The sequence below is a fragment of the Pectinophora gossypiella genome, chromosome 11, assembly GCF_024362695.1.
Source record: "Pectinophora gossypiella chromosome 11, ilPecGoss1.1, whole genome shotgun sequence".
NCBI lineage: Eukaryota > Metazoa > Arthropoda > Insecta > Lepidoptera > Gelechiidae > Pectinophora > Pectinophora gossypiella.
Genome location: NC_065414.1, coordinates 7,969,688 through 7,995,197, shown reverse-complemented (window position 1 = coordinate 7,995,197; position 25,510 = coordinate 7,969,688). Strand labels below are relative to the sequence as shown.

Here is a 25,510-nt window from a genome sequence, read left to right as displayed (position 1 = left end):
ACGGAACCGTTTTTGGATTGTTGACAAGGTGTTGTATTGTACGCGTTTTAGACCCTAAAATAGAACAATCCAGAAGTCACGCCACTTTTCGCGTACACAGAGAAACAGCCAATAAGGTTGAGGAGCTTGGTTTGTGTAGATTATGTAAATTACAGATGTGTGCGAGAAACGTCAGGCAAATGGTCGAGCGAGTGTTTGGCTTTTTAGAAATTCTACAAAATTGGATATATTTTTTATCTAAAATTCTGCAGTTCTGATTTGATAAATTAAATAGAATTTGATTAAATAAATAACATCATTAGTATTATAGTCTACTTAGGAATAAAAATAAAATTTAATGAATATTTTTATGTCAATAGGAAGTATGAGATTTTCAATAAATACCTCGATTGTCAATGTCGGGTAAATGTCATTTGGATGTTTTTGAGGCGCTAGTGGTAGCAATATCGCGATTGCCTGAGAGATGGGACGGAGCATAACGGGTATAAAAGGGGTTTTGCACGATTTTTTAAGGAACTTCGTTGGTGACTAGGACAGCAGGAGGTGCTGCCGGTTTTAGAAAATTCAAGTCGGACTAGAGTTTCTGTAAGTCGGTAGGGATCCGTTCTGCTGGATTACCAGCTGTCGCGACTTTTGAGAGCTCCGTAGCTCAGGATTACAGTGCGCGATTGCTATTTTGACAAATTATGTAAATTTGCTCTTTAATCAGCTATCCGAACCTTCCGTGGTGTAGCTGGTCGTCTACCGCGCTAGAATAGGGATTAGAATTAGTTTCCGTGCGTAGATTACGTGAAATATGTAGGTTTTGTCCGACAAAAGTCCGCGGAGTGCGCTGTAGGGACCTTGTTAGGTTTAAAATAGGAAGTGTGGTGTACTAATTACCTTTTCTTACAGGCATCGTTGGAAACAGGTCTGAGATCATCAGATCTCAGACGACAGGTACAATTTTACGCTAAAGATAGGGCCCGATAGGAGTAGGATGTGTAAAAAGTGTGTAGGGAAGCTTGCGAACGTAGGGATCATGTGCTGCTTGTGATTGTTTACCTTTGTTTGTGTTTTGTTATTATTTATGTTATTTTATGTATGTTTATCTATTTAACTTTTTGACTGACACTTTACTGACGCGTAGGGAATGACTGCTTGCGATATATTTTGACTGGATTTTATTATCTTATTGGTTATGTTTGGGCTGTGTGTCAATGTTTACAATGAAAATTGTACATATTGCCGCATAGACTGGACAAAAATGTTCTTCTTGTAGTTCTGTATGTTGCGATTCGCATTTAGGTTTAAAGAAATCTTTATTCTCAATAAGAATATAAATTCACTTACTTGAGAATTTAAAAACTAAGTATACGTACAAAAGCATTTTGAGGGTATATGATAAATAAGAGCTACAATAACACATTTTTTTTATTCGAATATGGCATAGCTTGCATCACCAGTGTATTCTGAGTTGAGACATTGCGTTCGCAGCATGTTAAATCACGCGGACACATTCCAATATAAACTGGTTGCCCGGTTTGTACAGAGAGTAGTATCATGGATGTCTTAAACTGCGATTTGTTAGATATGGCATTATATATTATTACGTTTTAAATTATATATATATATAATTATATATGTATATTATAATATATTAGGTCAGTAGTAGCTATTTAATTTTAAACTTATTATAAATGGTGTTTAAGGATTTAATGTAAGTTGCTTGACACAAACTTTTTTAGGGACTTTTTGAAGATTGACATGGATTTGGCCTCTTTTATGTCTTTCGGAATCGAGGTAATATAATTATTGCCTGGAGATGGGGAGATCAGTATGCAGAATGAGGTATCCTTGTTTTAGAGGTAACCTCATGGATTTAGATTTTTACTTTATACTGTGAACCTAGACTGTTGGTCCAGGTTGGATTGTAATCTTGCTGTGTTTTATTGTAGTTAGAATTCCCCTGAGGATTCTATTCGAAAACCAATCTGAAGTTACACAGGGTGAACCTTTATGGTTTACGGCCTGCTACCTCACTGTGTCAATGTAGAATAATTGTAGGAACAGTTGTTGTTACCACTGTAACATGGTTCTGGATTGTTCTATAGTGGTGCTTTGGGAGATACAGCTATCTACAGGAGTGGTGCGGTGAGATATTATTATCCATGACCTTCTTTCTGATATTGGGACAGGATGACCATCCGCCAATATGAGATGAAGCTAGATAATCAGTATCGAGCCAGCGCTGCGACTTGGATAGTCAGGTTGGATTGCCTCCTCCTGATGAGCGGTTGTGCGTGGCGATGCTTTCGAGTATGAAGACTCTAGCCGATGCCATATAATCAGTATTGTATGGTATGGGTCAACTTTGTCCTCTTGTGTTATAATGTAAATTTATTATGACCCACCCTGGACCTATCAGCTATTGTGGCTTATCAAGCCATGTAAATTATACAATTAATTACTAATTTGAATTGAATTATAAAAGTCTGGATACCATGAGATGAAGGTAATGGTATTGATAATGGCTTTTGAATAAACTTATATACTCTGAATCTGTGTTGTTATTTCACCTATGTGACTTAACATGACTTCTATATACTTACTGTATTGTCCGGGCCTGCCTGGCTTGATTACACTGATATACAAACCAATCAACACAATTTATTTGTGTTATTTTACTATTCTTTTACCTGATAATACCTTAATGTCACTGCTGCTAGTTTGTGACATACCTAACAACCTATACCTTGTCCAGGGGTTTACCTGGCCTGATTTCACTATGCAACTTGTTTGCTTACTAATATGCAATATTATTGCAATAATGCATTTATGCATAACAATTACATCCAGTTTGACTGCATATATTCTTGTGATTCGTGGTTGGTATCATATTCATGACCATCCATCTCACACTCATACTTATTCCTATGGCTGGTGTTATTGCAATGCCGCTGAAGCCATAGTAGGGACGTTAGGGACATTTTTGCTTAGTATACTCGGGGTCAATCCAGTTCGGTAGTCTCTGCTTCTGTTGATCCTCTTGCACTGTGGTGTATTGGGGGGAGGACAGTGATGAGTAGCTGCGTATTGCCTTCGGTTGCTAAGTCGCTCATTCGTTTTGTTAGGGACATTTTGCTTAGTATTCTTGGGGTCAATCCAGTTCGGTAGTCACTGCTTCTGTTGATCCTCTTGCACTGTGGTGTATTGGGGGGAGGACAGTGATGAGTAGCTGCATATTGGCTTCCGGTTGCTAAGTCGCTCACATACTTACCTTTTTGCGCCATGGCTATGGTGCTAACTATGCATCACATTGAGTTGTGTTGTTAGATTGGATGTAAATCTGTCTAACTTAAATAATTTTATTACATATGTGAAATTGGTGTTGGGAAGCTCTTCCCTTTACCTACCAACTTATTTTACCTAATGCTCCTGATATGTCACATATTTTATGTGCTTATCATTCCATAAAAAACCTATATGTTCTTTCGGAGAGGGGCCTAAATCAGGGTAGGGCCTCATTCGCCGGTGAGCGTGGTCGGGGCTCGAAACGGCACCCTATACTATTACATTGTTGTTATGGGATTCAAATCCTTTTCCTGTGTTCCTAAATCTTTTACAATAATAAATCTAATTCCTAAACATATTTCAAATAACTAACTTATTTCTTACCTTCTTGTAAGTCTCTCTTGTTTAATTATAAGCTTTAATCAGTGTCATTAAGTTTAGGATTGCTTGGCGTTGACTTAACTGTTTTTTAAACTATAAATATTTATAATATCTCACATCCCATTGCCCTATTACTTAGATTTTTTTTTTTTTTTTTTTTCTCTCCTAAATGGCTTCTGTCAACAGGGACAATTTTGCCAGCGTCAGGGTTGGGAAATACACATTTTCAGTGTACAGGAGCTCCAGAAGTTTAGGCCAAATGATCGGTTGTGTAACCTAGGAACAAACAGACATAAGCACATTAGTTAGTAGATATAGTAATTATTATACTACATATTATAAAATAAATAACAATTACTAAAGTTTAATATTAAAAGTTTCAATGTACTTAACTAAAATATCTATAAAAGGGGAATCTACATAAGATAATACACTATACATATTAGTAGGGCGAGGGATAAAGTTGGGCAAGAAATCATACAGAGAAAGAGGGTATTTATGACAATTGAAAAAAATGTGATCAATGGTACCCTCTTCATATCCACATTCGCACAATGAGTGGTCCCGCACCCTTATCTTGGCCAAAAAAGATGGAGAACAGTTGTGACCAAGTCGCAAACGAATAATAGTAGAAGTAGTGCGTTTACTTGCTTCGCGGAACTTAAAAAACCAAGGTTTAACTGGGATATCAGGTTGTAGTTCGCCATAGTATTTTCCCTTACGAAGTCGAGAAGTATTCCATGTGACATTCCATTGCTCGGAGAGGTCGGATTTGGCACGGGAGCGTAAATCTTGGGCATAACAAAAATCGTACGACTCACCGCTGGAGCGAATGGCCCACTTGGCACATAAATCCGCCTGTTCATTCCCTTTTATCCCAGAGTGCCCAGGTATCCAAACAAGGACCACTTCAATACCTAGTGCATGACAATTGTATAATGCTTCACGAGTTTTCAAATTAATTGGAAGTAATTCTTTTGAACGGAATGGAAATTTCATAATGTCCTCAAGGCAACTACGAGAATCGGAAAAGATAACAGTTCGATTGAGCTGATGAGATTTAACCATGACTACTGCTTCATAAATCGCAATTGCTTCACCGGTGAATACGGAAGTTTTTGGTGGGGATTTAATGCTTAAATAGGATTTCCACTGAGGGACCCATACTGCTGAGCCTACACATTCTTCTTCAGACTCCTTAGAAGCATCGGTGAATATTGTAAGCCACCCTTTCCATTTATCCTCTACAATTTTATTAAACTGTACATTTGCAGCAGGGTCTCCCTTGACAATACCAATGTTCAGAATGATTTGAGGTTGAAAGATTAAAGCCTCATAATCAAAACCAAACATGGGGTTGGAGGAAGATTGGAACATTTTTGGACCTTCATTAAATTTTTTAAAACTATTATACAGACATGGAGATTGTTTATGAGACCAATACCTGGAAGAGCAAATAAGATTAGATAGTTGTGTGAGACAAGAAATTAGAGGATGGGAAGAATTTTGGGCAATTTTGAAGAAGAATCTGTCACATAAGTACTGTCTACGGAGAAGCAGTGGAGGGTCAAGACACTCTACCTGAAGGGCATTGATAGGAGAGGATTTCATCGCTCCGGAAATAATTCGTAGGCACTTGGCTTGAATCTTATCCCAACAAGCAAGGGCTTTCTTATTACAAGGTTCAAGTAAGAAAGAACTATAATCAAAGTGACTGCGTATTACAGCATTATATAACAATTTCTGGGTATATGGGTGAGATCCCCACCAGACTCCAGAAAGGGCCCGAAGAATATTTACACCTTTCTCGCATTTATTTTTAATATAATTTAGATGTTCGACACCAGAAAGCCGGGAGTCAAAATATAAGCCCAGAAATTTAACATTATCTGAGACAGGAATGCTTTCTTCCTCCAGAACAATATCAATAAAAGGAATATCTCTCTTTCTTGAAAACACCACAACAGAGCTCTTAGATGCTGAAAGAGTAAGGCCATGTAATGAAAGCCATTCATTGAGATAGCGGATGGCAGCATTTAAGCGAACCGAACATTCTGAAATGTTATCCGAAGCATAATAGAGGGCTATATCATCTGCATATTGAAGTATGCTACAAAAACAGTCCACTGATTTGTCCAAGTCAGATGTATATAAACTGTACAATATAGGGCTCAGGACTGAACCCTGAGGCAAACCCTTCCAAACAGTTCTAGAGGGTAACAGTTCACCTTGGATGCGGACAAAAATGGAACGGGCCATGAAAAGATTGCAAATAAAGTTCACCATCCTCGCTGGAATACTCAGATTGAGCATTTTTTGCCTGAGTAGCGGGAGAAGAACGTTGTCGTAGGCTGATGAAATGTCCAAAAAAACACCAACTAGGTGCTGTCCTCTAGAAAAGGCTAAATGAACCTCGGTCGAAAAGATACTCAGATTGTCCAGAGTTCCAGATCCCCTACGGAAACCGAATTGTGTTTTAGATAAAATACCTCTATTTTCTAATATCCATTCTAACCTGTTTTTGACGAGATGTTCCATGATCTTTGAGAGCACGGAAGACAGAGCGATAGGTCTATATGATGAACCAACCTTGGGATCCTTGCCAGGCTTTAAAATTGGCACAATAATTTGTTGCTTCCAAGTATCAGGAATAATTCCTGTCTCGAAAATTTTATTAAAAATTGAAAGAAGAACTTTTTTAGAAGAGTCAGATATTTTAATAATGAAAGAGTATGGAATACCATCCACACCAGGGGTAGAATCAGAAAGGTGTTTTAATACAGAAGAAAGTTCAGAAAAAGAGAAAGGATTATCCAAGGGATCAGAAGAAGAGATAGAAGCAAAACATGGAAAAGAGTCTTCTGAAGGTACATATGAGGGAGCTAAATGGTCTAAAAAGTCATCCAACCAAGAAGAGCAGTCGTTGGAGGAGGGAGAATGATTAGAAAAAGAACCACGGAATTTGTTCATATTTCTCCAAACCAAGGAAAGAGGAGATCGCGGAGATAAGCCTTCACAAAAGCTTCTCCATCCCCCATGTTTTTTTCGCGAGAACTCTCTCTTAGTTATAGCATTAGCTCTTTGTAAAGACATATAATTTTCGTAAGACGGTTGATTTAAGAATAACTCCTCAGATTCATCCCGTTTTATGATAAGTTCTGTGCAATCTGAATCCCACCAGGGTGGAGAGGGGAGATAATCTTTTGGAGCTTTCTTAATAGGGACTGAGGAATTAGCACTAGTAAGTAATATATTAATAAAATCAAAATAGAGCTGGATATAATTTAGTTCTGATACTTCTGGCATCAAATCCGTGCCAAGTTTAACAGAGGACAAGAATTCTGGCCAATTTGCCTTCGAAAGGCGGTACTTTAGGAGAGGAGGCACAGGAGAGGGAGATATAGAGACACAATGAGGGAAAGAAATAATGATTGGAAGATGATCACTACCATGAGAACAAGAAAGGATTCTCCAAGAAGTTCCAGGAACAAGAGAAGGGGATGCAAAGGACAAGTCAACACAACTTGGGTTCTGAAGAGGGGAAGTTCTCCTAGTCGGAGACCCATCATTGAGAAGACATAGGTCATTATTGTCCATCACGTCGAGAAGAGAAAAACTTAATGAGTCACAGGATCTAGAACCCCACATTGTATGATGAGAGTTAAAGTCTCCCACCACAACCAGGGGAGGGGGCAAGTTGGAAAGAATTGAATCAATTTCTTTGAAAATAGGAGATCTAGCATAGGGAACATATACAGAGACAAAAGAAACATTCAAAGCTCTTACAGCAACAATATTAAAAGAGGGTGAATGAGGAGGAAGAGAAATAAGGGAATACGTGACACAAGATTTGACAATGAGAGCACAACCATCCTTCCCATTGTCACAATCATCTCTGAGACATGAGTAGCCTGGAAGTCTAAAACGAGAACCCGGCTTCAACCATGTCTCCGAGATGGCTAGAATTGAAGGCTTAAAAGAGTTTATTAAACTGATAATTTCATGTTTCTTATGATTAATGCTCTTGCTGTTCCACTGCAGAAGAGTGGCCATTTTGAGTGGAAGAAATAGAGGGTAAGAGAGTTCTTAAGTGTTGCAACATTACTGCGATATTGTTCGGTAAATGATTGACCTTTCTAGAAAGAATGTGAATTAATGATTTACACATTAATTCAATGTCGTCGTCAGTGAAGGAAACTTCTGGATTCGAGTTGATAAGTGCACAGCCATTAGGCTGACTGGACTTTGGGGTGGCTGTAGCTTGGGAATGAAATTCTTTATTATACCCGTTAATTACAGGAGCCGGGGACCAGCGGTTGCGGACCACAGTTTTCCTGTATGTAGTTGATCTTGGAGTGGAGGGAGGGGATTCAATGGCGTGATAAGTAGGAGACAAGGGGCTCATAGGAGGGCGAGGAGGAGTGGATTCTGCAGCAGCAGTGTCGCGAAAAGTGCGACGAACCGGACGGAAACGAAGAGAGGCTTCTGAGTAAGGAATACTTTCCTCGGACATAACTAATTTTATAGACTTCTGTCGCAAGTGTTCGGGACAATTTGCATATGTAGCAAGATGAGAACCAGAGCAAAACAAACAAGAAATTTTTTCGTCTGGGACTGTGCAAGATTCTCCAGGGTGTGGCTGGGTACACCTAAAGCATTTAGGTTTTGATCGACACTGAGACTTTATGTGCCCAAACCGGCAGCAATTGTTGCACTGGATAGTAGGCAAAGTATATATACCTACAGGCAGGGAGGTGTAGAAACAAAATACTCTCTCTGGGAGGGTTTGCGAAAGGAATGTTAGAACAACTGTTTGGGTCGGGACCCACTCTGTTTGTCCATCCTTCACGGACTTCCGATTCAAACGTCGCGCTTTAACAACCCGGCAACCAGGTGGGCATTCCAGGGCAAGTACAAGCTCTTCCAGGGTCCAATCAATAGGAATGTTCCTCACTATACCCATGCGGGTAATGTGGTATGACGGAATTACTGCTTTATACTTATTCTCGGAGAGCAATGAATTGTCTAAAAAATCATTGGCGGATTTGGCATCAACAAATTGAACAACGACTCGGTTGCGACCGGCGGACCTGATTCCATCCTTAGCAATTCCTTGAACGGATTTTTTATATAGAAATTGCGCAAATTTAAGCAGCCTTATGGTCAGACCAGCTGAGGGATCCTCTTCAACTCGAGATACGTGGACTATAAATGGGGCAGCATCGTGTTCACTGAACTTTAATTTTGACCCATGATCAAAATCTGGGTGGGTAAAAGTATGTTGGATTGAGGCCGCAGGAGGTACGCCAGCCCGTTTAGGCGGAGTCTCCCCTGATGTATCCTTAGGACGTTTGATGCCCTTACGCACCTCCTCAGAAGAATCGCCGCCCCCATCTGGGGGCTCCTCCACATCCATCACCAACAGAAAACACTAAATACTCACAGCACAGCACAAAAACAGCACAGTACAGCACAAAAACAACACAGTTCCTTTGAGAAATAACCAATTTTAGTGAAAAAAGTCAATTTAAAATTTCCGCACGTGTAGTAACCAATACCCTCGCCGCGAAAAAACATTACTTAGATATTTACTTGACTTTCTCATATACCATAGTGACATAATTATAACCTATTTGTATTGTTATTAAGTATATATGTAGTATATTAAGTTAGTATTATTCTTTATTTACATGCCCTCAATAACATGCATTCATATCTGACTCAGCTACCTTCATATAAAAGAATTTGAGTTACTACAAAACACAACATAAGGTCCTACCTTTATACTAGACGATCACAACAATAATAATGGCCATTTTAATCACTTAATTTGACTATAACCCGGGGTCGAATCCTGGTCAGTTTAGTCAGTGGAGTTGAGTATGTGGGGTTTTTAAGTAATTTATGTAAGGGGGGTCGTTACAATTTGGTGCCGTGACCAGAATATGGGGTCCCAAATGCTGGGAAAAGATTGGATGTCTTGGGGGCGTGAAATTTGATATGTATGTGTATATAACTAGGGGTTTATAAAGATGTGAAATGTTTATGTATGTGTAATCTAAGGGAGACATAAAGACATGTATGTATGGTTAGAATAATGTGGGGGCGTGAAATTTATATGTATGTATGTATTAATGTAATCTAGGAAAGGTGTAAAGATATGTATGTACATCAAGAATGATGAGGAGTTGTAAAGTTATGTATGTACATCAGTAATGATGTGGAGACGTAAAGTTATGTATGTACCTTTATAGTGATGAGGGGGCGTAAAGTTATGTATGTATCTCAAGAATTATATGGGGGCGTAAAGCTATGTATGTACTTAGAGAATTATGTGGGGGCGTGAAGCTATATATGTATCTTAAAATGTCCAGCTGGGGCGTTCTATTTTTGTGAATAGTAAGGGTCTGAGACTAACCTACCAACCCTGATATCATAAAGGGGTGAAGTTTGTGTTAAAACGGTTCAATCTTATGTTTTAATTATCAATTATTATAAATAAGAGACTGATTATCATCAATATTCTAATATTAATTCATATTATAATAAGTACAGTTGTCATATTCTGTTTGTTTTATTTATTATTATTTCACTTTAATTTCACTGTGTATGTCCATGTCATTTTTGTTTTATCTCACTGTGCATGCTTATATTATTTTCTATGTGTCACTTTCAGTATCCTCTTACTGTGGCCAAGACACCTTTAGCCTAACCACGGTCACATGAGTCTGTGTGATTGGCAGTAAGAAAATCCTTCCTACACCTGCTCCTTTCCACTATCCGCCTGTTGCCTTAGGTCTCATGGTGCAGGTATCCCGCCCTATGTATCTATTTATATATTTTCTGTGTAGGTATGGCTAGGGCTAGGGCTGTAGGTCGATAGGAATTTTGACTTGCTAGCATTGTAGGGTTTCGTTCTTGCATAGTTAGGCAGGGCTATATTATCATTCCGAAGCTGTAGGTTATGTAGAAACATGCGCGTAACTGAAAACAAAATAAAATAGCATTGTAAGCGTGTTTTGAACAAGATGCAAGTGAAGGTTTTCCAACGTAATGACGTAGTATTTTAAGTAACCAAACTTTTATAATTACCTTGTGTCATCTTTTATATGTTTTTACTAGGTAGAATCTTCTTATTTACAATGATTTCTTTAATAATCACGACGAAATAATCGTAATACAACGGATGGATCTCTCCAGTTGCCAATCTGACATTAAATTTGTTTGTTTTTGGTTCATCTAAGTACGTAGACAAGGATCATCTTACATACAGCCTTGTTTTAGGTTCATACTTTGACAAAGGCAAACATTTTTTATTAAATAAGCGTGTGTATTTAGTATTTTTATAGATACAATTTATCTAAGGCTATAGAATATAATTTGTGACGTTTTGATGTAGGTTTATCTTACTTTTATAATAAAATATTTAACAAAATCGATCGATCTAAATTAAAATCGATATTAATCGGTTCGTGTATAGATGCTTTATTTTGCCTGCCATCTGGTGACGAGTAAGAGTATTAGTTTGACATTTTATTAGATAGACTTCGCATAGAGTCTCATATCGACGGACAAATTATTAGTTCCGCTGTTCACCGTTAGAGTGCGTTGATATGCATTATTTAATTGTTTTGTTTTTTTAGCGTATTTTTTATATATTAGGGATTAAAAATTAGATATGGATTTTAATTGTTTTTATTTGCTTGTTTTTGTATGTTTAGTTTATTAGTGTAAAAGTGTTGTTGATCGCGGTTGTGATACGCGGGTAATTTAAATAGGGTTACTATTGACCACGGTAGGTAATTTAGCTAGGGTTAGTGTTGTTCAAGGTTATTTAATCAGGTCAATAATCGGAAGGGTCAATAACCGGAAGGGTCAATAATCAAAAAGGGTCACTGGTAGAGAGGGTATTGATACGGAGTCATTGATACCGAGTCAAGGACATGAGGTCATTGATCGGGGTCATTGATCGGTTTATTGGTCAAGGTCATTGATGCCGGGTCATTGACACGGGGTCATTAGTCTAGGTCATTGATAGAGGTCAGGGATAAGTGGTCGTTGACCGGATTATAGGTTAGGTTATTGACTTGACCTACTTCCATTAGTTCCAATGTTCTCTAATAGATGGCGCTAGTTGTATTGAAATCATTATCTTTATATTTAGATTTAATTGAATTTGATAGATTTCATTTAAATAATTTTAAATAGTTTACTTTTGTTTTGTTTATTACTCAATTATTGAGTAATTATTTATTTATTTTTGTTTTGTTATATATTCTTTTTTATTGTTATTATGGGAATTGTTATAAGATTATTATTCAATAAGGATTTAATTACTAAAATAATTAGTATATTATTATTAATTAATGGTTATTTAATAATATTATTGATGTATAATTTAATGGTTTTTATATAAAAATATTTTGACATCACGCTCGTGTTCCCAAAGGAGTAAGCTGTAGTATATAATATTATGTATTTATTTTTATTTTATATCTTATATTTAGGTAAGTAATTAGGAAACATTTTAGTATACCTGTATACTTACATGAGTGTACTTGTATATCATTATGGTTACAGTATTTTTGAATAAAATATTTTATTTACTTATTTTATTTTCAAATATTGTTATTAATTCAGTATTTATTTTATTTTTGAGGGAAGTTGGGCGGTCATTCCTGGGGGGAGAATTAGGTAAATTGTCATTGTGTATAAGATTTAATAAAGACTTAATAAGATCTTCTTCCGAAAGTTTTAGTAATATAAAAGATTGCTTTATTTATTTCTCTAAGGCTAGCTTATTGTGGTGTTTCTTTTTATTTTTTATAAATTATCACTACGATAAACTACGTAATAATTTAGGGGGCGATTGTAACAGAACGCACCACAATAATCGTCGCGGATGGAATCATCTAGGTTCTTTTCAATAAACTTTAATGTACATCAATAATGTGTTCAAATATTTGTCGAAAAGTTAGTACTTAACAGTAACTAAAAGGTTTGGCTATGGGGTGAAATATTTTTTCGACATTTATTTATTATTTTCGTCTTTTTGAATTTATATTTTTATTATTATAATATTCTTTTGTTTTTATGACTTTAGGCAGGAAAAACATAATTAGTACTTTGAGAAACATGTAGGCTTTGTTTCACCTTTAGGCTTCATAATTTCATAGACCTACAAACAAATGGTATTCAGTGGTCTCTGATTGCCTCGGTGGGAGGTAGGCGTGAGTTTATGTATGTGTGTATGTATGCACAAACCTATATGGAAGTGATAATGATATTCTAGTGATTATACCATTATGTGTGTCTGTGCCCTGCAGTGGGACGTATATAGGCTGGTTATGTTTATGTATACCATTATGAAACTACTTATTTCTTAATTCGAATCTAGTGTTTCTATAAGGCAATTTTTTTTATTATTTTTATAAATTTAACGCCATCTATTAGGGAATAGATTTGGATAAGTGCGTCTACTCGTACATAGATGGAGTGGGAAAAGGACTGACATTTGTGAAAAGCAGGACTTCATTTCTAGGCAGCTTGATAGCTAGAAGTCATTGTAGTACCATAGCTTGCCAATAGATGGAGCTGTACGATATCAATAAAAATAATCAACCAGGGGATTATTAATGAAACATACTATTTTTCTCCAAAACTGCTTTATTTACTATTGATGTTCATAATTAACAATGTACCTTTGATGTGAGAAACAGTAGTGTGCTTGTAGGCTTAAATCTTTCATCTTACTAAATCTGTCCGTCATTCACATTTGTTTTCCCATAATTTTCTTTAATATTCTGCAACAGATTCCAGGTTTGGAGTAGATATCTGTCCCTCCTGGATCTTTGGACGATTCTGAAAGTAATTAATAACTGAAATTAGGGGTAAATTTTATGTAAGAGCATAATCACTGTCTAGTACCTACTAAGACGATGACTTGCATTTACTTATTGTTTCTACAGGTATTATTTATGATTCACAGGACTCTAATAAACTAATAAAAACATGTAAATACAATAGGAGTAGGATTCATTATTATTCTCAAAAGATTATGAAGGGAGATCAAATCTCATCATGAAAGCCAGTTTTAACCGAAACCGTTTTGCTAATAACTTTATATTTTATTTATCAGTCCAGAAACTATTGGTTGATTTCATGTCTGGTAGGTATGTAATTTACTAATTATTATATTACTCATCAATAAAACAAGGTTGTTAGTGACTGAGCATGTGTAGGAATCTAAGGAATATTTGAAAAATTTCATCTGTTAATATCTCATTAAATCCTAAACAGATTCAAATAATTCTTGTAGTCCTGATAAGAACTATCTCTCCACACATGGAGTTAAGTAATAAAATTTTGCTTGATTGCTGTTTGATAGTTGAAATTATCATAAGAAAAATTGGAACAAATGGTTGAAACAGTGACTTTTTGCACTACGAATTTCTCTATAAAATACTTAACACGTTGCCAGTCCAGTGCCCCCAACGTGGGGGCACCACAAAGTATGATGGCAAGTCCGTGCCCCCACGTGTGGGTCACGGGGTTCATATAACTTCGAACTACGTTTTCGGGCTTGGACTTAGGAGTACGTTTATGTAATTTACTGGACTTATCAGCAAAGGATGAAGTCATAGGATGAAAAAAAAACAATCCACATTTTGTTTTTCGTGCGGGAAATATGAATTATTTTCTATAGAGTAAAACAAAAACGTTATTTTATTAAAAAAATATATTTATTTATATCAAAATTCCGCGACTTTATAATTTGTCTTCAATATCTTCATTTTCATACAACAGTTTCAATATCTGATATGATGCTTTCAGCGTCACTATCTTCCAGAATCCTCTGGATATCCCTATCCGGTAAAATAGACATTTTATGCGCAAAAGTGAACGTACTATATCGGAATCAAAACAACAACTGTTTCGAGTCTCAGATAAATGTAGGAATTATAATAATTGTTGAACTACTCGCAAAGTAAAATAAAAAATTTACTCCCAAGTCCGTGGGGTCACATTATTTCCTCCTCATAAGTCCGTGCCCCCACATGTGGGTCACGGGAAAAACTGCTGAAAACTGAAAGGAAAAATGATTTTTCGGAAATGAAACTTCTTATACGTTGTAGTTACATATAATAACATACGAATTCGACATTATCTAAGTTGGACTTACCGGGTCGAAAAAAAACTTTGTATGGGGACTGTGAACGTGTTAACGAATACAAAAGGTATTTATTAATTTCTTACCTGGTGAGTGAATATTTTATAGGATACATTATAAACATCGTCAAGAAGTCTTCAATCTTACTAATTATAGTAGCTAAAACCCGTACGTTGCATCTTATTTTGTCGACCTTCCATTATGATTCCCACTATTTTGTAGTCATATTAAACACGATCTGAAAGGTTTCATAATTATATTTAACACAAAAAGTACACTAATTGTCCAAACAATACAAACCACACTACTTGATTCAACTGTTTTGTTTAACTGTAAGAACGAATGAAGGATATGTTCAGTTTACGTCACAGGAATACATAGATTATAAAAAGGTATACGAAATTTTAGAGTTTGTTAATTAGGATTCGAGATAGGGATGTTATTTTGAAAGAATTTGTACGAATTTATGGAATAAAATTATTTAAAATACAAAAATAGACATTAGGATAGTTTGAATTTTCGCGGGAGTAGCAAGCACCCATAGGGTGTCGATGTAAAAATATATGAATGAAGGGTTTTGAGCTGGTATATTTTACAAAATTGAAAATAATAGCTATATTACGTAGTATTTCTTGTTGAAATTGATTTATAAAGCATACGAAGTTCGTACCTATCGTTTAAAATATTATTCTAATTTTTTAGAACTGTAATTCGTGAAAATTGAAAAAATCATGGAAAAAAAAGTAAAACTAAAATAATGCCAAGTGTGAATCGCATTATTTTGAGGGGTTCCGTGCCTACAATTGAAAGAACATTTAGTGAACAAAAACATGAACGTGAATTGATCGTGAATTTTATATTGCTAGTATGTTGTCGTTGTTAATGACAAGCCAAAACATGCATTGGAGGATCGGGTTTGTAGAGTGGGGGATCTTTTTAACACTTTCGCGGACGAGTATGCATAGGAATTCGTGTTTGCACTACTCGCAGTGACGGGCATTCTTAAGCATTCCAATTTTACTTCCTTATTTTGGACAGAGGAGCTATTGCATTCGTATTCCTCGTATATTGTCAAGAAGCCGCAAGTTTAGTGTCACATTATACTCAATATTATCGCGAATACTGTCCTACTAGAACGTTTTTGCACACATAGAAAAAATGTCTCCCCGCCGACCCCCCTTTCTCACGCACACTGACGCAGATTGCATAGCGTCTGTGTTTGTTTGACGCGTTCCTTCAGCGCTCGGCTACTGCGCCGGAGAGTACACACATGTTATGTGATCGATTTTGCGCGAGCCGGCCGAATATTGACGAGATATTTTGATCGATGTAAGTATAATATCCTGTTTTTTATACTAATCACTAGTTATTTATACAGTAAAGGTTGCAATTACCATTTAGTAAGCTAGTGTTATGATGAAAATGAAGTAATATCGTGAGGGTTGTCCTGTGTGGGTGTGTAGGTATTTTATTGGAACTAGTCAGTAAACGATGTAGTTTTTATACTAATCACTTGTTATTTGTACAGTAAAGGTTGCAATTACCGTTTAGTAAGCTAGTTTTATGATAAAAATGAAGTAATATAGTGAGATTTATCATGTGTAGTTGAGTAGGTATTTCATTCAAACTAGTGAGTAAACGATGGATATCTTTTGCAGATGCCGCGAAAAAACAAAAAACTAGGTCCTAAAATAGTCAACGTTACTCAACAAGAAAAACTGTTGAAGCTATTTGATGAAGCGACAGATGAATCGGATGTACCAGATGAGAATAACAGCGATCAAGACTGCTATAGTATATGCTGTCATAACATAAGGAAGAAGTGGCATATTGTAGGACAGAAATGCTAAAACAGTCGAATTTCAAAGAAGGTTACGTCACATGCCCAACTCTAAATTCTGTACCGTCGGTGAAAAGTAATACAACTCGAGTTGTATCACTTTTGAGTTATTAGCACACACTTCATGTTCAAAAAATTCTCTTTCTTTCTGTCTAATTCTCGTAACTGTAGCTATTATACATACGGAGATAATTTTTGTGTCTAGTGATATAAGTACTGTTTGTGAAGGATTCATGCTGTTATAACACGTGTAACATAATTCATCTTAACTTGCATTAAAGTGAAATGAAGATTTTCACTAAATATTTTGGTGTAAGTAAATGCAACTCAACATATATTAAAATACACGCAATCCTTGAATTCTCACAGTCCGTGTTTAATGATATAATTTTAGTTGTAACATCAAACACCAAATTTATTTTTTCGTGAAAAGTAATATAAATTAATATATATCAAAATATTTCAGAAAATACGATCTAAGATATCAATAACGTGTCGTGTATAATGATACATACAAGTTCGATTCCATGCGCCACCAGTGTGTATCCTAGGGTGACCTCCGCATAAACCTGTCTATGGGAAGACATTTTGTCTAGAACCACAGCAAACCATATCTGATCCGCATTGCGAATGGGTATAGGTTAAGTTAGTACTTCAGACCAAACCGTGTTTTTTCTCTTTCTGCTATAACCACCTTGTAGTACTTAATTACAGTACCTCAATAAGTTGTGGGTCCTGATCATGGCGTCGTTATCACCATGGCAGGGTTAGTCAAGAGGTATTTGAGATTTGTCATAACTGTCGTTAGTCTCCTTCCCTTAGCTCGAAGCATAGCTGTTTTACATAGTTTTCTTGATTACATGCAGGTTAAGCGGTGGCAGATTGAACGCTGCCTTCATTGCTAAGGAGGTTGTAGACGTGAAATAATGGCTCCAAATATTATCGAGCTCCAATTAACATGCAAGCCATTCAATACACGCTGGTTATATCTTTTATGCAAGCGCCGGTAGTGGTATTTTTGAACCTACACAGCCGTAGATGACAGCTCGGCATAGGCAGCATCGGGATCTGCCACATCTTCTCAAGAGAAGATTACCAGTTTCTCAAACACGTTGAATGGTGTAAATTTGTCGAGCTTCCTCATTTTTATAAAGGGAATAACTGCTCTGAACTCTTGAGCACCACAAGTAATATTTGTTTTCTGTATTTTGATTACATAAGAGAGAATTACGCACAGGACTGTGAAAAATGGAAAGAGGAAGGGGAGGCCTTTGCCCAGCAGTGGGATCTTGTAGGATAGATTAGATTAGAATAAATAATTGGCAACACTACGGGCACAACCCCTTAATTAAACCAGGTCACAAAGTTTGTAAAAATCCCAGGAGGTATTTGAGCTTCTGAAAGGAGTTAGTTGGCTTACATAGTCAATAAAAGCACGCATAATGGACCACTTGCGTTTATGCGGAAAACTGAGCCCATTAAAATAACATTACATATGGGACATTCGAGTATTCATTGAGTCAAGTCAGGGGCCTATGGCGGCTCAGTTATAACCCTGACACCAGGGTTGATGGGGTTGGTAATTCACCTCACAATCCACACGATAGAAGAAGAAGAAGATGGGACATTTGCCCATACATGTTGTGCCGACCCCACCTAGAGTGAGATAAGGGCAGGAGGATGATGATAATATAGTGGGAAGTTTGCCCACTTCACAATAGTGGTCCATACGCGAGGATACGCGGAAAGTCCCCCACGTGTGCTTACGTGTAGAGTTTTGCGGAAACGAGCTCATTTAGCTTAACCATAACAGACCATGGTCCATGGTGGTCATGGTCATGGTCTGAGGATAGCCCTGTGTAACCTATAGGTTTGGAGGTGAACCAATGATCTTCATTTTCACTACCTATTCTCATCATCAACATTGATTCGACTCCGTTTATCGTTCTGTCAATGTTGCGGGCTACCATTAGACCGGGAATTTTGATAATTCGAAATATCGAATTTTACTTTACTTTAGGGGATTTTGATTGTGGAATGAGTTGTGGTCTTTTAAATAGTTTCAGCAAGAAAGAAGTAACACTTACCGGTTTGTGTGATTTTGGTTTAAAAGTACGTAGGTACATCACCTTTATCTCCAGGCCATACTGCCAGGCTAGCCCGAAACATTCCTAATGACTAGTCTTAATATGATTCCTCTTACCTTCATTTGTTAGGGGTGGAAATATTATCATAATTGAATTTGTAAAATTTTGACTGCAAAAATGAACCAAAAGTGGTTTTGATTAGGGGCGTAGTGTAGTGGACAAAATGTGTTTGTAGTGGGCAGCAGTGGTGGTTTTGACCGGTTATTTATGAGTTTTGAGAGTAAAATCATAACAAAAATATCTTATTATCGTCACCTTACACTATATATACGTGTACCATCTTTATATGTATTTATTATTAGAAATTCGTAAAAACATGTATCATTTTACACAATAAAACCGAAAAAATAAGTCATGTTAAACCACTTGACACAAATTCGTTATAGTTTATCGTTTGTGTCAATTGATATAAGTTACGTTTCTTTACTTTTTAAAGAAAATAAATAGAATTTTGCCTTTCTACAACATTATGAAATAAACTTTCTTCCAAGACATTTTGTTTTTTGTAGAATAAGACTGTAAAATTAATAATTGAAATATGATATATCAACGATGACTTTTTTATAGTTATGTGTGTAAAAAGGTATAAGTAGACTTGTATCAATTTACACAATATAAAAGTTGGTGTCAACTGATACATGTAATTTATTTTGATCCTCTACCATTTCTGTTTAGGTTCTAAATATAACTAAATATTAGAAAAGAAACCTTCCATCATCACCTATCGACACATCTAACTTCTGTTCCATTATTCCTTATAAGTCGCGAGCTAGAATATTTTTAACTTTAAACTCGATTTTCTCAAAACTTGAATTTTGGACTTGTATTACTTTTCACCGACGGTACAGAATTATTAATAATAGGATGAAGATGTTATAGCAGTCTTAAAATTTTCATACAAAAATTTAGTGCCCAACGCCTGTGACTTACTGTCCGCGAAAGTGTTAAATGTTTGATTTATTGTGTTTCTTTGAATTTGTAGTTGTGATGGCAATGGAGATGCATTGTTTTTGAAAGTTTCAGCTACCTAATTGTCACAGTTTAAGAGATATAGAGGAATTTAGGTATTATTCATGGTTTTTGTCTCCAAAAACGGAACCGTTTTTGGATTGTTGACAAGGTGTTGTATTGTACGCGTTTTAGACCCTAAAATAGAACAATCCAGAAGTCACGCCACTTTTCGCGTACACAGAGAAACAGCCAATAAGGTTGAGGAGCTTGGTTTGTGTAGATTATGTAAATTACAGATGTGTGCGAGAAACGTCAGGCAAATGGTCGAGCGAGTGTTTGGCTTTTTAGAAATTCTACAAAATTGGATATATTTTTTATCTAAAATTCTGCAGTTCTGATTTGATAAATTAAATAGAATTTGATTAAATAAATAACATCATTAGTATTATAGTCTACTTAGGAATAAAAATAAAATTTAATGAATATTTTTATGTCAATAGGAAGTATGAGATTTTCAATAAATACCTCGATTGTCAATGTCGGGTAAATGTCATTTGGATGTTTTTGAGGCGCTAGTGGTAGCAATATCGCGATTGCCTGAGAGATGGGACGGAGCATAACGGGTATAAAAGGGGTTTTGCACGATTTTTTAAGGAACTTCGTTGGTGACTAGGACAGCAGGAGGTGCTGCCGGTTTTAGAAAATTCAAGTCGGACTAGAGTTTCTGTAAGTCGGTAGGGATCCGTTCTGCTGGATTACCAGCTGTCGCGACTTTTGAGAGCTCCGTAGCTCAGGATTACAGTGCGCGATTGCTATTTTGACAAATTATGTAAATTTGCTCTTTAATCAGCTATCCGAACCTTCCGTGGTGTAGCTGGTCGTCTACCGCGCTAGAATAGGGATTAGAATTAGTTTCCGTGCGTAGATTACGTGAAATATGTAGGTTTTGTCCGACAAAAGTCCGCGGAGTGCGCTGTAGGGACCTTGTTAGGTTTAAAATAGGAAGTGTGGTGTACTAATTACCTTTTCTTACAGGCATCGTTGGAAACAGGTCTGAGATCATCAGATCTCAGACGACAGGTACAATTTTACGCTAAAGATAGGGCCCGATAGGAGTAGGATGTGTAAAAAGTGTGTAGGGAAGCTTGCGAACGTAGGGATCATGTGCTGCTTGTGATTGTTTACCTTTGTTTGTGTTTTGTTATTATTTATGTTATTTTATGTATGTTTATCTATTTAACTTTTTGACTGACACTTTACTGACGCGTAGGGAATGACTGCTTGCGATATATTTTGACTGGATTTTATTATCTTATTGGTTATGTTTGGGCTGTGTGTCAATGTTTACAATGAAAATTGTACATATTGCCGCATAGACTGGACAAAAATGTTCTTCTTGTAGTTCTGTATGTTGCGATTCGCATTTCGAGGTAATATAATTATTGCCTGGAGATGGGGAGATCAGTATGCAGAATGAGGTATCCTTGTTTTAGAGGTAACCTCATGGATTTAGATTTTTACTTTATACTGTGAACCTAGACTGTTGGTCCAGGTTGGATTGTAATCTTGCTGTGTTTTATTGTAGTTAGAATTCCCCTGAGGATTCTATTCGAAAACCAATCTGAAGTTACACAGGGTGAACCTTTATGGTTTACGGCCTGCTACCTCACTGTGTCAATGTAGAATAATTGTAGGAACAGTTGTTGTTACCACTGTAACATGGTTCTGGATTGTTCTATAGTGGTGCTTTGGGAGATACAGCTATCTACAGGAGTGGTGCGGTGAGATATTATTATCCATGACCTTCTTTCTGATATTGGGACAGGATGACCATCCGCCAATATGAGATGAAGCTAGATAATCAGTATCGAGCCAGCGCTGCGACTTGGATAGTCAGGTTGGATTGCCTCCTCCTGATGAGCGGTTGTGCGTGGCGATGCTTTCGAGTATGAAGACTCTAGCCGATGCCATATAATCAGTATTGTATGGTATGGGTCAACTTTGTCCTCTTGTGTTATAATGTAAATTTATTATGACCCACCCTGGACCTATCAGCTATTGTGGCTTATCAAGCCATGTAAATTATACAATTAATTACTAATTTGAATTGAATTATAAAAGTCTGGATACCATGAGATGAAGGTAATGGTATTGATAATGGCTTTTGAATAAACTTATATACTCTGAATCTGTGTTGTTATTTCACCTATGTGACTTAACATGACTTCTATATACTTACTGTATTGTCCGGGCCTGCCTGGCTTGATTACACTGATATACAAACCAATCAACACAATTTATTTGTGTTATTTTACTATTCTTTTACCTGATAATACCTTAATGTCACTGCTGCTAGTTTGTGACATACCTAACAACCTATACCTTGTCCAGGGGTTTACCTGGCCTGATTTCACTATGCAACTTGTTTGCTTACTAATATGCAATATTATTGCAATAATGCATTTATGCATAACAATTACATCCAGTTTGACTGCATATATTCTTGTGATTCGTGGTTGGTATCATATTCATGACCATCCATCTCACACTCATACTTATTCCTATGGCTGGTGTTATTGCAATGCCGCTGAAGCCATAGTAGGGACGTTAGGGACATTTTTGCTTAGTATACTCGGGGTCAATCCAGTTCGGTAGTCTCTGCTTCTGTTGATCCTCTTGCACTGTGGTGTATTGGGGGGAGGACAGTGATGAGTAGCTGCGTATTGCCTTCGGTTGCTAAGTCGCTCATTCGTTTTGTTAGGGACATTTTGCTTAGTATTCTTGGGGTCAATCCAGTTCGGTAGTCACTGCTTCTGTTGATCCTCTTGCACTGTGGTGTATTGGGGGGAGGACAGTGATGAGTAGCTGCATATTGGCTTCCGGTTGCTAAGTCGCTCACATACTTACCTTTTTGCGCCATGGCTATGGTGCTAACTATGCATCACATTGAGTTGTGTTGTTAGATTGGATGTAAATCTGTCTAACTTAAATAATTTTATTACATATGTGAAATTGGTGTTGGGAAGCTCTTCCCTTTACCTACCAACTTATTTTACCTAATGCTCCTGATATGTCACATATTTTATGTGCTTATCATTCCATAAAAAACCTATATGTTCTTTCGGAGAGGGGCCTAAATCAGGGTAGGGCCTCATTCGCCGGTGAGCGTGGTCGGGGCTCGAAACGGCACCCTATACTATTACATTGTTGTTATGGGATTCAAATCCTTTTCCTGTGTTCCTAAATCTTTTACAATAATAAATCTAATTCCTAAACATATTTCAAATAACTAACTTATTTCTTACCTTCTTGTAAGTCTCTCTTGTTTAATTATAAGCTTTAATCAGTGTCATTAAGTTTAGGATTGCTTGGCGTTGACTTAACTGTTTTTTAAACTATAAATATTTATAATATCTCACATCCCATTGCCCTATTACTTAGATATTTACTTGACTTTCTCATATACCATAGTGACATAATTATAACCTATTTGTATTGTTATTAAGTATATATGTAGTATATTAAGTTAGTATTATTCTTTATTTACATGCCCTCAATAACATGCATTCATATCTGACTCAGCTACCTTCATATAAAAGAATTTGAGTTACTACAAAACACAACATAAGGTCCTACCTTTATACTAGACGATCACAACAATAATAATGGCCATTTTAATCACTTAATTTGACTATAACCCGGGGTCGAATCCTGGTCAGTTTAGTCAGTGGAGTTGAGTGTGTGGGGTTTATTTATATTTATTTATATAGTACTATGTAAGGGGGGTTGTTACAACAACTACACATCGCAAGATGAACTAAGTACCCCCCGAGCTTATAAAGCGACCGTGTCTTACGTAGGTATGAGATTTAATTTTTACTTTACAGTAAAGTGTTTGCACGTTGTTTGACTACATGTCGTTCTGCACAGTCATGTGGATCATTCTCATGTGTTAATAAATATACTAATGTATGCACATATTTAAGAAGTTTGTTTTTGGGTGTACTTGTCCCTACGCTGAAGTACGGTAGTGGATGTTTGGTATGGCAGAAGAAGCATGAAATAGGATTAATGCCGTAGAAATGAAGTCGATGCGTAGCATCTGAGGTGTTGAGTAACAGAGTGAGAAATAGTGTGATAAGAGAGAGATGTGGTGTAAAATACGATATAGTGACTAAGATTGAGAAGGGAATATTAAGTTGGTTTGGATACGTAGAGCGGATGAAGAATAATAGGATCCAATCAAAAACGTAAATGTGAAATGAGAGCCAAGTTAAATATTATGATAAATGCCTTGGTAGTTGTCATCAACGACAAAAGAAGTGAGATCTAAATGGGTGCCAAGTTCAATGGTCAGTCCTGAAATTTATTTATAAGTAACAGTATAACATATCATAATCTTCTTATAACATAAGATAATGTATTGTAGCCCAAGGTCTGTCTGATGGTTCGTGTAATATTACACACGGTGCGTCCCGCCAGTTCTTCTTGAACTTGGCTTGACACGCTACCGCGTGTCTAGATTATGAAAGTAGTACCTATATAAAGCGAACGTAGGTGGTAGGGCTAGCAGAGGAAGACCTAGAAGGACGTGCATTGATCAAATTAAAGGTGACCTTAGAAATGGTTCAGTACGATCTACTCTGAACCGGCGTGCGTGTAAGAAACGATTGATGAATGTGGAGGAAGCAAGAGAAGTGTGTCAGGATCGAAGGAAATGGAATTCCATAGTCTCTGCTTACCTCGGGAAATAGGCGGCAGTTTATGTATGTATGTTACTGGGTTCCTTCGAACACGCTGATGATGATCGCAGATTCATCACATTTAGATATCTAATTTTATCTACAATTCAGGAAAGATTCAACAGAGTATCTTACTTATCGACTGTAAAAAATGCATTACGCCTGGGGAGTTTGTAATGCTATCAGACAAAGATGTTTGAATTGCTATAAGAAAAAAACTGAAAAAACAATTTCTACCCTTACCCGTATTGACCTCAATTGCGGAAGTAAGCAAACAATACCACATCCCGCATCCGACTTTAGATAAACACTTCAGCACAATCCAAATATGTGGCAAAGTTTGTACATTTTGACAGCTTTATACGCTAAACTGGTACCTACCTACTCCAGTTTTATGATTTAAAATTGTCGGTTGACAGTCGGTTAAACTTATGCGATATAAAGCTGTCAAAATGTTCAAACTTCGCCACTCAAAAGTGTTTATCAGCTATTTGCGTTAGCACGAGTAATGAATGTCTCTCATGTATCCAAAAAGACACGGTAAACAAGCCACTGTGTGTCACTGTGTGTCACTGTATGTCACAGTATGTCACTGTATGTTACTGTGTGTCAAAATGTCACTGTTACTAGCTTTCCGTATTCGTTTGGAAGAACTATTTGTTGCCAAGTTTTTCATTACAGAATACAAGTTATAACAAAGTAAGTAGTCCCCAAGATTTTTTATAATATATTTATTACTTATGCAAAACAATGACCTCGCGCCCATTTCTATCTTGAAAATTGGATAAGAAATAAAAAAGATACTTAAATAACGGAAAATTGAATTATAATTTGCTTGATACGAGTATTTTGAAATCTGACTCTCTAATAATATTACTTCAATAGATTATTATATTCTTTGTATTTGATTCGAATAATGTTTGCTACTGATCAGACAGTATTTTTGCTACTTATCAAACAAGCCAGCAGAACCCTAAAATATTTTGGGAGGGTATAGCTATTTCAC

At 36.5% G+C, this 25,510-nt stretch overlaps 2 protein-coding genes across 2 annotated transcripts in view; both read right to left on the bottom strand.

The window, feature by feature from the left end:
• LOC126370971 (gonadotropin-releasing hormone receptor) overlaps nt 1–25,510 on the bottom strand; it is a 147,589-nt gene that overhangs the window by 87,404 nt on the left and 34,675 nt on the right. The window lies entirely within an intron of this gene.
• LOC126370813 (uncharacterized) lies at nt 3,791–9,070 on the bottom strand. The gene is made up of 2 exons (XM_050015836.1): nt 4,476–9,070; nt 3,791–3,930 (listed from the first exon to the last, which is right to left on the bottom strand). Exon 1 carries the CDS (start codon nt 9,068–9,070, stop codon nt 7,670–7,672), a length of 1,401 nt encoding a protein of 466 aa, XP_049871793.1. The 3' UTR covers nt 3,791–3,930; nt 4,476–7,669.